This window comes from Otolemur garnettii, unplaced genomic scaffold, assembly GCF_000181295.1.
Source record: "Otolemur garnettii isolate 467f Iridium unplaced genomic scaffold, OtoGar3 scaffold00019, whole genome shotgun sequence".
In the NCBI taxonomy this organism is placed as follows: Eukaryota; Metazoa; Chordata; class Mammalia; order Primates; family Galagidae; genus Otolemur; species Otolemur garnettii.
The window spans coordinates 23571688-23588945 of record NW_003852414.1 but is presented as its reverse complement, the minus strand read 5'-3'; the positions used below and the strand labels follow the sequence as shown (position 1 = coordinate 23588945).

The 17258-nt window shown below is 50.5% G+C and overlaps 1 protein-coding gene across 4 annotated transcripts in view; it reads right to left on the bottom strand.

The window, feature by feature from the left end:
• Nucleotides 1-17258, bottom strand: part of SFMBT2 (Scm like with four mbt domains 2) — a 214229-nt gene that overhangs the window by 23914 nt on the left and 173057 nt on the right. For 3 of the 4 annotated variants that reach the window (XM_023511389.1, XM_023511390.1, XM_023511388.1), the window contains exons 18-21: nucleotides 16127-16293; nucleotides 15602-15865; nucleotides 14790-14918; nucleotides 1812-6515 (exon numbers count right to left, since the gene is read on the bottom strand). In XM_023511389.1, coding sequence (XP_023367157.1) covers nucleotides 6375-6515; nucleotides 14790-14918; nucleotides 15602-15865; nucleotides 16127-16293 — 701 coding nt within the window. In that variant the 3' untranslated portion in view covers nucleotides 1812-6374. Of the gene's footprint in view, nucleotides 1-1811; nucleotides 6516-14789; nucleotides 14919-15601; nucleotides 15866-16126; nucleotides 16294-17258 lie in introns of those variants that run through there. The other variant, XM_023511391.1, reaches the window with a different exon arrangement.

Below are 17258 nucleotides of genomic sequence, written 5' to 3'. Positions count from 1 at the left end.
GCCTCCCAAGTAGCTGGGACCACAGGCGCCCGCCACAACACCCGGCTATTTTTTTTTTTTTTTTGGTTGCAGCTGTCATTGTTGTTGTTGTTGTTGTTTTCTTTTTGGCAGGCCGGGGCTGGATTTGAACCTGCCACCTTAGGTGTATGTGGCTGGTGCCTTAGTCACTCGAGCTGCAGGCACTGAGCCTGGATAAATTTTTTTTTTTTTTTTTGAGACAGAACCTCAAACTGTCACCCTGGGTAGAGTGCTGTGGCAGGCTGGGGCTGGATTTGAACCTGCCACCTTAGGTGTATGTGGCTGGCACCTTAGCCACTTGAGCCACAGGTGCTGAGCCAGGAACTTGGTTTTTATTTATTACTATGAAGCACTGGTTAGCTGTATCAGCTGCAGGAGAACATTCAACCCAGCACACAAACCACATGACAGGCTGCAACCCAGGCTTGGGCTGGGATCATAAAAACCTACTGCTGAAATTATTCCCTAGTACACCTTTGCGGCCCATCTATTATTTTGATGTAGTATTTTCACCAACCTGATAAAACACCCAGTCTTCACGTGGAATCACCCAAGGTCATGTCCACTTAAACAGCACTTCTAAAATGTAGTCTTTGCACCTCCAGAAAGCATGCTCCCTCACAGACTTAAAAGTCAGAGCACAAACCCCAGGTTAAATGAGGAAGTAACTTCTAGTGAACTAAGTTATAAACAGCCTTGCTAGGGAGCAAAAGAATTAAAAATAGGCTTTTGGTGGCAACATGAAAACAGAGACAGATTTTTTTTTCTTGATTCATTCAATTGAGAAGATTGGAACAGCATTCATCTTTATTTTACATTCAATCTTTCTGTTCCTAAAGATCTTTGAGTGCAAATAGGAATTTGCACCATTACCTCGGTCATTTCATGCTTTCCCAATTCCTTGCTGGTGTGTTTTGATAAAATGAATGCTTCGCCCTTTGCCTTCATAGACTTTTTCTTACTAAAGCTTTGCTATTATAGAAAGTTAGTTAAAACAAAAAACCTCTATACAGAGCTTGGTTATCAGCCGGGCAAAATAATATATTTAAAGTGACCGGAGGTCACTGGGATGGATGAGAAGGAGAGAGCCCTGGGCCTCCCTCTATCTCCACCTAAGTGTCTCCCATTCACTTGTCCCTTCTCTCTGTCCCTAGGTGACCTTACCTGAATCTCTCCCCATGAGAGAGATCCCAGGGATGGCAGAGGAAGGACATGGGCTTCCTCTCCCAACATGGATGTCTAATGCCCAGGTGTGACAAAGAGAGATGACTCTAAGTAAGGTTGCTTCATCATCATCATTGCCCTCATGGAAATAAAACTGCCTTTCTACTAAAGTATCCAGTAATTCTAGAACAACTAAAGTCACCCAAAATGGGAAGGCCAGAGGTGGCCTCGTGAAGATGTGCAGGAATGTTTTAACAATACACAAGAGCAGGCCAGGTGTGGCTGTTCTCACCGCTAACCCAGCACTTAGGGAGGCCGAGGCAGGAGGATTGCTTGTTCAAGGCCGCAGTGACAGAGAGAGACCCTGTCTCCAAAATATAAATTCATTAATTAAAAAAATTTTTAAAAGAATAAATACAAGTTTCCTGAGTGGAAAAGTTCCAGACCTAAGAGGTGAGTTTGAGAGTCACGGTTATTCACAACCTACCTCTGTGTGGAGGGACACACAGAGGCTTAGCACGCAGCAACAACAAAACAAAAACAAGACACAAAACTCACAACAAAATAAACTGAAACCCTAAAAATAACATTTAATAATACTTAACATAAAGACACAGACACTATTGTAGAACTTATTTTTACTTTATTAACAATGTGGCTTACAATTTTTTCAAGTAAAAAGGGTTTTCTTTTCATTTAGAATAAAAATTAAAATATAACTCTGATATAGATTTTCATTTATTTACATGAAAGCATATATACAGAATACAATCTTACAGCAAACTAAAAGCATGCCCTTTGTCCTGCAAATCTGAAAACACACCAATTCTTCCCACTTATGCACCAAAACATACACAAGATTGGAATCCAATTTCTACACAAACGCTTCGACGTGGGACGTAGAACAGCAAGAGGCCTCTCGACATCCACAGCCGGGCAGTTTCCTCTCATAGAGAACACGCTACCTTCCGTTCTGAACAAGCGAGATGAACACATTTTCTGTCATTGAAAAAGTTCGCCTCAAATTTTCCATCTTCAGGTGATTTTTAGCAAATGATTGTCCTGGAATGTTCCTTCCTCAGCGCGTCCCTTCAGCCACCTGGCGCGCGGCTCTGCCTCCGTAGGTGACAGTGACCCACATGCTCAGTGGGACCCAATCCTTGCCACTCAACACAAACCTCTGACGTGGAAAGACGGTGGCTCAGGAAGCTGTCTGCAATCTTATTTCTCATTCAAACTACAGAGGCTTTGCACCAAAAGCCCAGGCAGGCAGCACTCTATGTCAGCAATTACCATTTTGAGGTAAATTATGTGGGTCAAAAATAATACAATTCAATTTTACCATGATCACATTTTGTGTATCTATAAACCACTCTAGTGACAAAAGCTAGATGAGGATCAATTAACTTAAAAACTCAACCAAGGTAAAGGGAGTAAAATATTTTCAGGGAACTTTTCGACCGAGTATCGGAGTTATCAGACTGTGGCAGCTGCGATGCAGCCTCCCCTGCTACTTAATTACTGCACCAAAGAGACGTGGCGATGTGGACGTCTCTCCAACAACTTCTCTCTTTAAGACTAAAAGTGTCTTAATTCCCTATCCTTCCTTTCGAGCAGCTGCACACTCGATCACAGCTTTCTAAAGAGGGAAAGCAGAGTAGATGAAGCCGAGATTCACCATCTTGACCCCAAAGCAGCAGTGACTCTCAAACCCCATCCAAGATTTTTAACACTGCTGTTTTGTGTTTTAGGTCTATATACAGAAATAAATACAGATGGGTGTTCTGCAAAATAAGTATGAAAATCCCCCAAAAAGCCAAGGAGAAGGCGCTCTCAGAAGGGAGTGTTTGGCAAATCCCGGAACCTGCCTACACACTCACAATTCTAAGAGATAAATTAGGCAAATGAGACCAATCTTGACGGCCGAGCAGACCCAGCCCTCAGAGATCAGAGCAAGGGGCAGAGATGGCAGTGCTAGTGCTAACGGTTTGGCTCGTTGTAATTCCCTGAAGAACAAATCAAAGTGAGTCCAGGAAATATAATCTTTCACGTATGATCGCAGAAGGCGAGGGACCTTGGTGCTGTACAGATCCAACACCGTGTGAGACGCAAACTCGGATCAAATGGATCGAGTGTCCAAAGTGGCAGATGAGCTCCGCGGGGTACGGAGCTGCATGGTGAAGTTAACTGTCTTTTTTGTTTTTGAAAAGCAAAGATGTTCTGCAATGCCAGGGGACCCTGTTCTTTTTAGGCTGTTACAATTACATCTTTGCGGGCAGGATATTTTTACAACACAGGACAAATGCAGTTAAGGGGGGGAAGGGGCTGGAAGAAGCTTGGCTAGTCTTAGGGGCTGGTCGCGGGAGAGGCTGTGATCATTCACGTTGGGGTGACGTTTCTGTGTCTCAGGGTGTGCACACAACAGACTGCAGAGTGCCTGATGGGCCAGTCGCAGGAGGTGATGAGCGGCACTACGTGCCCGGGGCCCAGGGGCACAGAGGAGATGGCTTTGGTCCCAAAGGACGGTCCAAGGGAGACGCAGAGGAAATGGTGCCATCCGTGGAGGGACAGGGGGTTCATCACTTGTTGGCATGTAGACCATAAGCAACAAGGACACAAAACAACAAAATGTTCCTTGAGAACTGGCCCTATGTTTAAGACAGAAGCTGGTGAGAGGTAAATCCTACAGAGAAATGAAAACCATGGCACCATCCTGTAGCAGAATCGCTGCCGAGGTGGAGAGGGACACACCGTGATGGAAGTCCCCAAAGAGTCCCCGTTCCTGAGGACACTGACAACAGTCCTCAGTCCTGAAGTGACTCTCGGCTTCCCCAGAGGAGAGACAGGTCACCTCCGTGATGACAGCCAGGTGGGGCCTCTTCTGCCTGGTCCCGGCGTTCTCCTCCTTACCAGGTACATACAGAGCTGAGCCCAACAGACCCAGTGACTGCAGCCACACGAGGCACCAGAGGTAAACTGCAGGGCTGAAGGATAAAGAGTCCTTTCCCCAGCTAAGCTGTCCACATCCTGTCCAGGCTGCCCTCTAGCCCTCTGGATGGGCTCCTGGGACCCCCAGAAGCTCTCCCCACTCTGAGGTACCCACCCTCCTCCATGTCATCACCAGCAAGGCCAAGAGAAGTGACACTCCCCCCAAATATACAAGTTGTGGCCATCACGTTCCCTCGTCCCCATCTCAGATGCCACAGAAACAGCTCAGCTGGGAAAGGCCCCACTGAAGGATTGTGAAGGAGCCTGCACAGGGAACATGCCAGAGACCTTGGCATGGGTGCCTTTTCCAATCCTGTGAGGGAGTTTAACCACACAGGGTGAGCACTTAAGGCCAGCAGCGTGTGTCTGAGGAGGCGGGGCGTGACACCGAGGAGAGGTCCACAAACTCACACTTAGGAGACAGATCTCTGCTACAAGCCGTCCCTGCTACATCCCAGAGACGGTCCGTCCTCAGGACAGAGCAGGCACTGAGCAGGCAAGACATGCTCTGCCCACCTGGTGTCCTGGGCAGACCCCCGCCACTGACCTTCAACTTAGGCTGTGGAAACCAGCTGCAGGGTGACAAAAAAGCCTCAAGCACAAAACATCAGTTTTCTATTTTTCATCCATCACCATTACAAAATGTCAAGGAAGGTCAGCATCAGCAAAGTTCCCCAAACCCAACAATCGTGCCTTAAAATGTTGCGGGCCACACAAGCAGCTAGGATGCCCGCCTCATGACCTTATGGGAAGTGTCGAAATTTGACTCAGTGAGAGGAACTCAAGGTCATTACCTGAAGAAAAGCAACAGGAGGGTGTGAAGCTGGTGCTTTCCACACGCACCTCTGCACTGTGTGAAGGTTTGGCTTCAAAAGGCATTTAGGCAACCACCGTGTCAGAAAATCCTGGTCCGCCTGGTCTGGATGGACATACGGCATCGCTCATGGGAATGGGCAGGTGATGGCTGGTTCGCAAGGCCAGGCAACTCGCAGAGCCTCGGACTCACCTGCAAACGACTTGGCAGATGCAATGAAGCCGCCCGAGAAATTTCATCAGCAACCTCACAGCCAGCGTGAGCTGCAGAGCCCTGGGCTAAAGCTGCTGTCACACACACGTCTTGGTCTTTGGTTGGTTGTTTGTTTTCTCCCTGTTTTGGCCAATCTGTATCTTTCCTTCCAGCACACGGGGAATAAGGGCAAGGGGGAGACGGTGTGCTCGCTGAGACACTCCTGTCTTAGTGAGCTTGGCATTTTATAAGACCTGAGGCCTGGAGAGGTGCTGAGTTAGTTACCAGGATCACAGCTTCCATGTCATATGAGGAAAGTCAGGGTGGGAAGTGGCTGACGAGGACCCGGTGCTCATGGTGACACATCAAGCCGGGGCACACACCTTGTCCTGCCTCCTGTACACGCCACAAGCCATGTGAAACTAAGGGCCACCCAGTTCTGCAGGGACCTGCTGTGATGAGCCTTCTACAGGACAGCTACTTCAGGAAACACTTTCAATCTCTTCCCACTCTTACTCTCTGAAGGTAAGCTTTTCCTTCAGTGTACAACCCTACATTTCCCTAACCAGTCACTCCCGATCCGACTGCAATTAAATCAGGACACAGGCGACTGCTGACTAGATGCGGCTTCCTTTGCTCCCACCACTCCTGACATGGCCCCTCTGACTGAGGGTGGAGCTTTAGTTCATCTTCTGACGATGGCACCCTGAAGCATCACCCACAGCTGTCTCTGAGAAAGGAGGTGCCACCAAGATCCAGCTGCAGTGATGGCGTTTGATGCTTGGCAGGGTTGGAGATGGACCAGGAAGGAGCGTCTCCAGATGTGCCTGTGAGTGATGACAGCGGACGCTGTCCCAGCAGTTAGGCATCCTCCTCTCTCACACTCTTGTTTGCAAGCTTCGTTCAGAGGGCGCTGCCCCTCGGGTGAGGGAAAGGCGAAGTGGGGATTTACTAAGTGGTCTGTCTGCGTCCTGCCAGGTCCCACGTAGATTCCGATTAACCTTTCCAGGACTGTGGCCCTACCCTCTGAGGACACAGAAGTCTGGACGTCTTGGTCAGGCTGGGGGTGGGGGGTTCCAGGCTGCAGGCTTTCTGGCGGGACGTCAGGCACATGCCATTTCACGGGTCCCAGAGAGTCAAAGAGTCAGTCCTGTCACAAACTACATCACAGCGACAGAGGGTATCTCCCGAGGGGCTGTCAGTTGGCGTACTGGGCATAGAAGGCCACTTTGACCCTCTCGATCTGGTGACACAGCTTAATGGCGGGCCCCAACTTCAGCTCCAGGCACTCCTGTACAGTGGGGAGTGTGAGCAGCAGGAGTGCCTGGCCATCAATGTCCTGCAGGGGGAGACAGAGAGGCAGGTCAGAGAGGGGCGGCGCGCACCAGGGGACACCTGCCATGCCAGGCTTCCTCCTGGAGCCAAGCATGAGAAGCGGCCACTCTGTGGTTTTATCTGATTTGGGGGAGCGCTGGCAGACTCCAGTCTGGCTTGGCAACCAACTACCTCTGTGCTAATTACATTTTGGCTACTCCAGAATTCACACACCTATCCTGGTTGGTGCAAAGAGCCTGAGCAGGTGCACTGTGGTGGGAACTGTTTCTTGAGCCTGTCACCCCTCCTGGGAGGGCAAACCCTCACCAGGCCCCCACCAGGCCAGGCTGGGTCCTTCCTATGGGATGCTGAGACTTAATCTGAGCGCTAGGTCTCTCTGCTGAAAGAGAAGCTCTCTTCTTTCCTTGCTGAGTCTGACACTGAACTTCCAGGACAGGTGAGGAGGTGCCGGAGGAAAGACACAGCAGCTGCACAGTGGAGTCCTCCTGCAGACAGACAGACACACACACACACACACACTGTCTCTCTCATAGGCAGACATTGCCCATTGTGTGATGTCACCATACACAGGTCAGCTGCCCCAGCCTGCCTCCTTCAGCCCTGCTGTGGCCACCCACAGGGTCCCATACCACGAAGATATTCATTAAATGACTGTTGAACTGAACTTGCTACAGTTCAATGTTACAAAGACTCATCCCTCACAGAGGCAAACTGTGTAAACTGCTGCTTGTTTCTCATTCTGTGTTTATGTCCCCCCCCCTTTCTCTAGAGCACTTTACATGTTATTTCACCTTTTCAAATGTTATTGATTGATAAGGCTGACAGTAGTCCGGACACTGGAGGTACTCAGCAAGCCTATCCCTGGCCTGGGACCTGCTGCACAATTCCCCTTTCAAAGCCAAATCTAAATATATTAGATAAAAATGGATAGAGAGGGCATAGGTGTCAGGACACAAAGTCTTCTGGGTATCATGGGCCTCACAAAAATGTATTTTACGTAGGCAGTCCACATAAAATTGCGTGCAGGCGGCTTCCCTGCACAACGACATAAAACCGCACACTGGAGGCTTCCCTGCACCACGACATAAAACCACGCACTGGAGGCTTCCCTGCACCACGACATAAAACCATGCACTAGAGGCTTCCATGTACCATGACGACATAAAACCGTGCACTGGAGGCTTCCCTGAACCACAACGTAAAACCCCGCACTGGAGGCTTCCCTGCACCACAACGTAAAACTGCGCACTGGAGGCTTCCCTGAACCACAACATAAAACAGCGCACTAGAGGCTTCCCTGCACGACATAAAACCATGCACTGGAGGCTTCCCTGAACCACAACGTAAAACTGCGCACTGGAGGTTTCCCTGCACCACAACGTAAAACCACACACTGGAGGCTTCCATGTACCACGACGATATAAAACCGCGCACTGGAGGCGGCTTCCCTGCATCACGACATCAAACTGTGCAGAGGCAGCTTTTCTATTATGTTCGCTGTCATCAACAGTGCAGGTCACAAGAGAACTGAAACTTATTCTGGGAAATGGATGTTTACTTTTGAGGTAGAAATTAATGCCCAGAAAAGCCAGCCAGTCTAACTATGCTTCCAAACAGCACTGGAACTGGAATTGTGCCTTTCTGCTTTAAGCTTTGGAGGCAAAATTATAGCTCAGTCTGTGACATTCACCCTTGGTCATGGGCCGTCTGGGCACAGAGAGTCAATGACCATTAAAACTCAGCCCTGTGAGATTTACTGAGCTCACGCTCACAGACAATTTCAGTGAAAATTGCCAACATGCACAGGCACCATGTCCCAGTGGAAGGTGCCACTTGTTCATTTGTCTACTGGACATTTATTGAGCAGCTACTGAGTGCCAGGCACTCAGATGGCCTCTGAGAATATAGCACTGAATTAAAAACCACAGTATGTCAGACACCAGAGTGGATACCAGGGACACAAGCCGCCTGCAGTCAGAGCACGGCAGAGCTGGAGGCCCCAGTACTGGGCTCTGGCCCCTGTGGGGGAGTTGCACTGAAACTGTCAAGGAGGCACCTGCCAGGGCCGGGGCTGTTTGGTTGTCTGCTGTGTGTTTGTTCCCTTTGCTCTTTGCCGAGCACCTGGAGAGACACCTGCCCACCATAGAACAAGACTCTGTCCACACTGGCTGAATGAACCCATGGGAAGAACTGGCCTCAGTAAAGCTAAGTTGTTGGATGGGTAAAGGCCAGGGTGATGGAGCAGGGCACAGACAGCAGAGTGGGAGGAGAGGGCAGGGGGCTCCCCGACATGCCAAAGAGCAGAGTCAGGCCCTGCAGGGAGGGCTTTGCCACCTGTCAGGGGAGCAGGAACGTGGCACTCCCACCTTGAAAGCTTTGTGATGGGGACCAAGGGAGGAGCCCCTCTCAGGCAAGTGCCCTCCTGCCAAAGATGCTGGATCCTCTTATGGAAATCTTACATGGGAAGAAACGAGGTGAACATTCACTTCTTCAAGCTGTAGATACACGTGAGATAGAAACTCACGTCTCAGTGTGAAGGCTGACTGCAGGTCTTTAAATCTGCGTAAAGGGGTCAAGGTCAACCCACTCCCAGTCTTCTACTTTGTGACGCAGACACAAAGAGTCAGTGCCGCATCTGGAGAGATTCTGAGCTCACTGGAGGGTGTACAGTGACCTTGAGTCATCCAGGATGCATTTGCTAGTCCCGGGCACAGTGCTGGGCACACAAGAGACACCCCAGTATCCCCCGAATGGATACGTGGCATAAGATGTGTTGGAAATGAAGTCAGGTCTTGAGGTTATGTGGACAGGGAATTTGGTCTCCTTCCTAGGATGACCATGCCATGCATGATGCATCCCTGCTCCTGGGGTCAACTTTCCTGCCCCACAGCTACCACCTGCCACTGGGCCCAAGGACTTCGGCCCTCAGCCCACTTGGCTCTGACCCGTCTGCAAAAAGCCCTTGCCCCCTCTGCTCAGCTGAAGGCGGCTTGCTTGGCCTGCCGCAGTCGCAGCCTTGCTCATGCTGGCTCTTCTTCAACTTCTCCACTTAAATCTACAACCCCTCTCTGCTGATAGCAGTTTTACTCCCTTACACGCTTCTGCTAACTGACCGACGTTGCAGCCACTGATCTGAGTGAGTGTTCAGCATCACGGGCCATCTTATTCATCTTCGATTCAGGTAGCTTTTAACAAAGTGCCTCTCACACAGAGGTTACTCTATAAATTCTCATTGCAATGAGAGTTCTCTGACACACCTGCCACAGGGAAACGTAGGGCCTGGTGCCGACCAGTGCAGACTTGAAGGAAACTGATCACCAGAAGGTTACAGGTGCCTGTCATGTTCCAGACGCTAGTGCCAGGCAGCCAGGATGATGTGTGCAGAGAGTGATGGCCGTGCCGGAGGGCACCGGATGGGAGACTCGGAGGCCGCACTTACAGCGGGGACTGCACAAGCTGAGGCTCCTATTTCCCAGGGTTGCAGTTTCCAGAGTGGGGGACTTTATTATAATCTACATATTTGAGCTTCCTGTTTTGAAATTGTGGAAGAGAATTATAAAATAGATGAGGCTTGAGGCACTCAGCACTTTCACAGAAGCCTGGTTAGCAATTTTAAAATGTGCTTTAACTAGAGAATTTAGAATGGCATTATTTAAAGGGAGGTAAAAAAGAAAAAAAAAATAGCTAGTGAGTGAATTCCACCTGCTGGCTCTAGCCCAGTTCACGTTTTCCCTTTTAATCTGCAAAGGCACGAAGGTGGTAGAGGGCCCGTCAGACATCAGCACAAGTGGCACAGAATTGTGTCAGCAAATAATTTCTAAGAACCCACGAGCTACATGCCAGGTACTTAGGAGTGTGCACATTCTTTATATCATGGTCATCACACCCATCCCAGCTCTGGGTTTTAATAACTGCTTCAAAAGGCAACCGGTGAGATGGGAAAAGAAAAAACGGAAGTGTGAATAGGGTCTGTCTCGCTGTGAGGCTGCACTTGGGGACGTGGAGGCCGCACTTGGAACAGCCCCCCTTGGGAGCTGGTGACTCATGCCTCGGCGTTTCACTGCACCCCTTGAGGAAGCCCCTGCATACAGGGGACCAAGCCAAGCAGAAACCCAGAGCTGAAATCCTGGCCCAGAGAGATGCAGACCAGGGCACGGGGCACAGACCATGGTCCCTGCTAGGATTACAGCCTTGTCACCCTGTATTTTGGCTGGAAAGAATTAAGTGACAACCAGACTTGACACATGAATGAGGGAAGTGGCTACAATGTAGCCTTTCCCTGGTGGACCTGCTGAAGGACCTACACTGCCCACTCTGGGCTCCCTGCTCCCAAAATGATATGAAAAAGGATTCCCAGTGTGACCCTTTGGAGAAGACTGTCCTGCTGGGAATGAAATCCCTCCTCTGATTTGCAGACACTGCAGTTCCGTGCTGCCCACTGAAAGGTGCTGGGTTTAGCAGCTGGAAGATCAGTCCACCATGGTGCACCAGACAGTGGGGGTATCAGGGACCCCATATTGGGGCTGATTGATGTGCACTGTGACCACAGGTCACCAAGAGCCACTCGACCAGCTGACAGTGGGGCAGCACTCGGGTGAAAAACTGGGCAAAACAGGAGAATATACATAATGACACTAAAAAGTCAGGGACCATGGGTGGCGGCTGTGGCTCAAGGGAGTAGGGCGCTGGCCCCATATACCAGAGATGGTGGGTTCAAACCCAGCCCCGGCCGAAAACTGCAATAAAAAAAAAAAAGTCAGGGACCAAGGCAGCAGCCCGGCCTACCGCCCCTCAGGTGTAGCTCTTTAGGTTCATAAGGTCCTTTTCCTTTCGAGGATTACGTAAACAGCACAGTAGAACTCACCGTTGATGCCATTTTTATAACTCTGCTCTTATGCAATTCAGAATTGCTGGCAGATCACTTGTTATGTTAAACATAGAACTGCCATAAACGGACCGCTACAAACTCGTAAAGAAATGAAATATGATAAGACATACAACACAGATGTTAGTTAGCACACGGAGGCATTAAATTTATTCTGGGAGACAGTTTGGTGGAAGCCCTGGTGGTTCCCAGGGAGGTGTCAGGTCTGCAGAAGGGGAGAGAGGAGGGAATGGTCTCAGTGGGAACGGCCTCAGTTCAAAGTAAACCTGTAAACTATGCTGAGATATTATCTCATGGAAGTAAACCACCCACTTGGACAGACTGCTTATCATATATCTCTGATTTATCAAAGTTAAAGAATGGAAAAAATTTTATTGAGAGTTTTGTGTTTTCTTAGTTATAGATTGGGTGGATTTTTGCTTCCTACTGTATAGGTTTGCAGCATAAAATTATAGAGTATAGAATTTTTAAGTAGTTGCCATGACATTTCAGAAATGAAAGGTATACAGATGCTGGTGAAGGGAATAATGGGAAGTTTGTAATTTTTGCAAATGCCCCTGGTGATTATAATAATCTCTGAATTTACTGCACCTGGGGCATGAACGCACACACCTGTGACCACTCTGTGCACTGGGGTCTCACAGCCTGGGGAATAAAATCTCAGCTTCCTCCTCTTTCATAGCTCAGAGGAGGCCGCACCAAGTCAGAGCTGGGGCATTTGGGCTAAAAGGCGACAGAACAAATTAGGAAAAATTAACAGTAACTAACGATCTGACAGAACAGAAAAGGACCCGAGTGTCACGTGCTCCAGAAAGCCCAGTGGACGGTGGCTTTTTATTACGACAGGTGAAACCTCGTGATGTGAAATGTAACATTAAACAGGAATACGGTGATTGTCAGTTACGGCTCACTTATTTTTCTTTTTCATGAAAGAAGTGAGGAGGTATCAGGGCCAAGCTCTCATCTGAGGTCAGCAGAGCAACCTGGAGGGAAGCGTCACCAACTGCTCGATCTGCATGTGGGGGCATGAAATGCCACCAAGTGGGCACAGGGACACGGCAGGGTGAGACCCGAGTGAGTGGTCCTCCCCCAACCCGCTTTGTTTCACTTTCTTGCTTATTGCTGAGAACTTGTACCAGGCACGGACACACCAACTTGTTAACTGTTTCCAGCACAAGGGTTTGAGCTCCTGTAACCTAACATGGATTCTAAAAGTGAGATTTCTGTCCTTTGTTCTGGATCAACTAAAAAATACATTTTTTTTTTTTTTTTAAGGGCAGTGCCTGTGGCTCAAAAGGGTAGGGCGCTGGCCCCATATGCCAGAGGTGGCGGGTTTAAACCCAGCCCTGGCCAAAGAAAAAAAAAATTTTTTTTAGTTAAAACTGGGCATTTTAGCTTCAAAACAAAAATAAAACAGAAAAAAAATGTTAGGTGACATAAGAGGCCACATCCCGTAGGGACTGTTTAGACACCTCAAGGCACCTGACAGGCGCTCCGTCAGTGTCTGTTGCGTGAACGCACCAACCCACAGGTGCACGTTAGTATGTTAAAGCCTGTGTCATCAGCACTGGTCACGTGTTTGGGTACCACGCTTTTCTTACAGCACCACCAGCGATAAATCTCCGTCTGGACAAACATTGTGTCAGGTCAGGCCACTATTTGCGCAGGAGCCTGGTCTGTCTCTATCAACCTTTTATCAGCAATCCCCAAATCACGTAAGTCTTCACACTGCTCAGAATTCTTTTCCTTCCTGCTCGGGTGTGGCACAGAAGGGACGAGCTTCTCCCCCAGGTCCCTGAGACCTGACGGGGCTTCTCCCTGTTTGTAGTCAGAGGTGCCAAGGGAGGACGTGCAGGGGCCGTCAGCAGACGCGGGCGGCCCTCCCCTCTGGCCTCATGCATTCCTTCGACATGAATGGGCAGTGCCCAGGAGGGCCCCAGTGGTCAAGCAGATGAACTACATCTCTGAACTTCCCTGGACACGGTGACAGACCTCTGAGGTGCAAGAACCTATTAATTTGCTCTTTTCAGTTGGTTACTGCATTGACTTGCGAGAAAGGAGAGAGCTTCCCTGGGTCCCTGGGAAATCACAGTTCTTTCATTTTCCCCTTGATCGAATGCTTGAAATATTTTCTTTCTAGACTACTGGTTGATATGACTTATAAAAAAAAAGAACCTGAATAAACATGTCTTTAATTTACAATACGGAAAACAGTGTATTTTTAAACACAGGGTCTTTGGAGACAGATATTCATACTGCAAGACAATACAACAAATTTCAACAAGCTCTGCACAGGCTACGGCCAGACCAGGGGCTGAACCTGAAGCCTGCGTGTGAGGTCAGGGACCAGGACACAGCAGCAACTCCTTTGCAGGCTAATTTAAGGGAAAAGGTAAATAAAACCCTCCCTTCTTTCTTAGGACACCTTGTTGCAGGTCTTACATTTCAGCTGCTGGATTACAGACTCCTTTATGGTCAGAGTTATATTGATTGTTTGTGCATTTGTTCATCACAAGACCATAGGTTTTAAAGCAGTTTATCAAGAAAGAAGTGAAGAAGGTAAGAAAACATTGATGAAAGGGGCATTAAGTAAACCACAGTGGACAGACAGCTTCTACTCTGAAAAAGTCCAGCAGATACACTGTGCCCTACTCATCTTGTTAGGTGTAACCCCAGAAACTATATATTATTCCACAAATAGAGGACCCTGGAAGGTGGAAGGAAGAGGGCAGATCCTGGGGCTGTGAGTCCCCGGTCAGGGACCTGAGCGGCTGCTTTCCTTGTTTGTCTGCGTGCCTCACAGAGGAAGACTTGGAGCTGAAGGTGGCAACCCAAGCTCTCCAAATGGCAGAGACAAAAAGAGGCCCCAAGAAGTCTGCTCCCTTTAGCCAAAGGACCTACAGAGGGCTGGCCCAGCCAAACACATTCAGGCACCAGCAGCTCCCTGCAGCTCCCTGCAGCTGGATATCCCAGGGAAAACCTGCCGGCCCCACCCACACCAGCGGAGGCTCAGTGAGCAGCCCTGACTTTCAGCCTGGCTGGGCTGCAACCAGGCACCAACCCCCCAAAAGGTGGATCTAGCAAGGCCAAGTAGGGATGGCCATCCCTGCCTGATGGTAAAAAGCCCCCTACTGTGAGGTTGGTGGAGGCTGAGGGTGGGTCCTGGACTCACCCTCCCTGGCTACAGGATCAGTGAGGAGCAGCAGGAGAGAGACAGGGGTCTCCCTGGAGCCGAGCCTCCTACACTTGCCACACGGGTGTCAGCCACGGCCAAGTGGGCACTGGCCGTGGGTCCCCCCCTGGCAGTCATGAGGATGCCAGCTAGCACGGGAGGCTTCTGTGAGACCCAGAGTTTGTAACATAAAGCACCAAACACATAGCTAGCTGCCGTACCTGCTCTTGAAATATCTTGGCCAAGGGGGCGCAGTCCGTCAGCTTGATAAACCGCACCACGTCGGTGACCGTCCACTCCAACGGGTTGCTCTCCAGAACCAGCCTCTCCTCCTCTTCCTGTTTTGTGTCCTGTAGGGGAGGCAGAGGCTGGACCTCAGCCACTGTGGGGTCGGTCGTGTCCCCCCAACATGTTGCAGGCCTGAACTGAGCCTCCTTCCTGGGCCAGGAGCAACTGCCTCCTCCTCCCACTGCACCCCTGAGCAAGGTGCCCAAACTCTTTGGGGAGTTTCTCAGCATCTCAGCCAGGGAGACCTTGCTGGAGATGACACGCGCGCCCTCGGAGGTTAAGAAAACCAGTACGGTAAGAGTCACTCTTGAACCCATTATGAATGATGCTCTCTGGTGAGGGACAAGGGCTGCTGGGGGTATGGCTGACGTGCTGGGGGTGGCCAGCTATTCCCCACCACTCAGTGTGACATCAGTGCTACTACAGGCTTCGAGGAGACCTGACACGCTGATTTAAAACTTTATGACATCACAGAGGCTTCTTCTAGAGGGGAACAAAATGCAAAGTTGGTGATGGGAGATGCAGAAACGGAAATTTTGGAAACCCAGGAGTGAAAGGGCCTGGCGGCTTGAGTGACGTTGTGACTGCCTCCAGAACCGCACTCTGTCCCTGACTTAGGAATTTGGCTACGGCCATGGCTGCTATTCTGGATATTTTAAACAGGTTTCCCCAGATCGCAGCCTTGAATAGCAGTGAGCACTCCTTCTGAGAAGTGCGTGGGCAGCCCTCTGTCCCTAGGCCTCACCTCTGTCCCCTCGGGTCTGGCAGGTGGGCACTTCTCTCCCTCCTCTGCAGAGGAGGCAGCTGGCGCTCTGCGGCCCCTCCGCGTCCTCTCCATGGGCGGCCGGCGTGCAGGCTCTGAGCCACTCCTCAGGGTGACGGCCCTCCGGGGCCGGGCCGAGGGTACCTCTGCAGATGAGGTGTCTGTCTGGTCATCGCGGAGCTCGGAGCCGGTCTCCTCACTCGCTGTGTCATCGTCCACGGCGTCTGCGTCATCTTCTTCACTCTCCTGGGAAGCAGAGACAGGCACTGAAGGGGTATTGGATGACATGGGGGCCCGAGGGCAGGATCCAAGCTCTAGCCACCCACCTCCTGGGAGGCAGCTGAGGATGGATCTGATTGTCCCAACGTGGCCCTTTCAGTCAAAGTAATCTGTTGTCAACAAGTAAGGAGAGGGTGCACACTTCAGCTCTGCCTTGGTCATGGAGCCACCACACCTGCCGGTGGGGCCTGGGCATCCCATTGGAACGCGTGTTTGGGTGGGACGTACCTCCCCTGAGCCTGTGGCCAAGTCCACAGTGGAAGATCTCCGTTTCTTCTGCACAAAGATGGATTTCCGCCGCTTCCTCCGCCGGGACGGCTTGGGGTGTCCACCTTCGATGCTGCTTTCCCCGATGGGAGGCTTACTGATCTTTTTCCTCTTGCCGTAATAATAGGCTGTGGAGGGAAGGGAGATGAGAAGCTTTCCTGAAGGCTATGCAAGCATGGGCACACTTGGACAGAGGGAGGAGAGGAAGAGAGACCACCCTTTCACTGGGGACAGTAAAACTCAGACATGTCACCAACACGCCTCGGGAATCCATTCTGAGAAAACAGCCCCACAGGCAGCAAACGCTCCTCCAGGGCCTCACGTTCAGAAGGGGTCATGGGCTGAACCACGTCCCCCTCAATCCGTGTGTTGGAGCCTCAATGCCCCACTGTGACTGATCTGGAGGTGGCAGGTCCTTTAAGGAGGCCACCGAGGTTAAACAAGGCCATGAGCCCCGAGCCAGCACCCGGCCTTCATCCAGAGGAAGGATGCCTTTACAGGAAGGAGAAGAGATGCCACAGCACGGAAGCTGGTCATCGACCCTTGGATTAGAAGTGACAGAGGGGGGAGACACAGGAAGCTCGGCACTGGGGCCAAAGACAGTGTTCTGGCTCAAGGCAGTGAGGCTCAAGGGTCTGAGAGCAGCCACCACAGGCGGAGAAGGTCAGTGGGAGAAGGATGGGGGAGTTTGAACAGGGAAGATGAGGTCACCACAGAGAGTGGACCCGTGCAAAGGGTGAAGAGAGAATTGTTGCCATTTCTCACTGTGAGGACCGAGAGTCACCGGGGTTCCCAGTCATCCCTGATGATCAGTTTACCGACAGTCTCCCTCCAGCCACACTGCTCTTGAGTCCATGAACCCCCCCGAATTTCAGGGCAGTACACACGTGCTCATTCTTGCCCAGGTCCACCGGGGCAATCGATCAGTTTACCGACAGCCTCTCTCCAGCCACACTGCTCTTGGGTCCATGAACCCCCTGACATTGGGCTCATCTTCCTAGTTCATGAACCCCCCAAACATTCAGGGCAGTTCATTCTTGCCCAGGCCATGAACCCAGGACTCTCTCCAGCCACACTGCTCTTGGGTCCATGA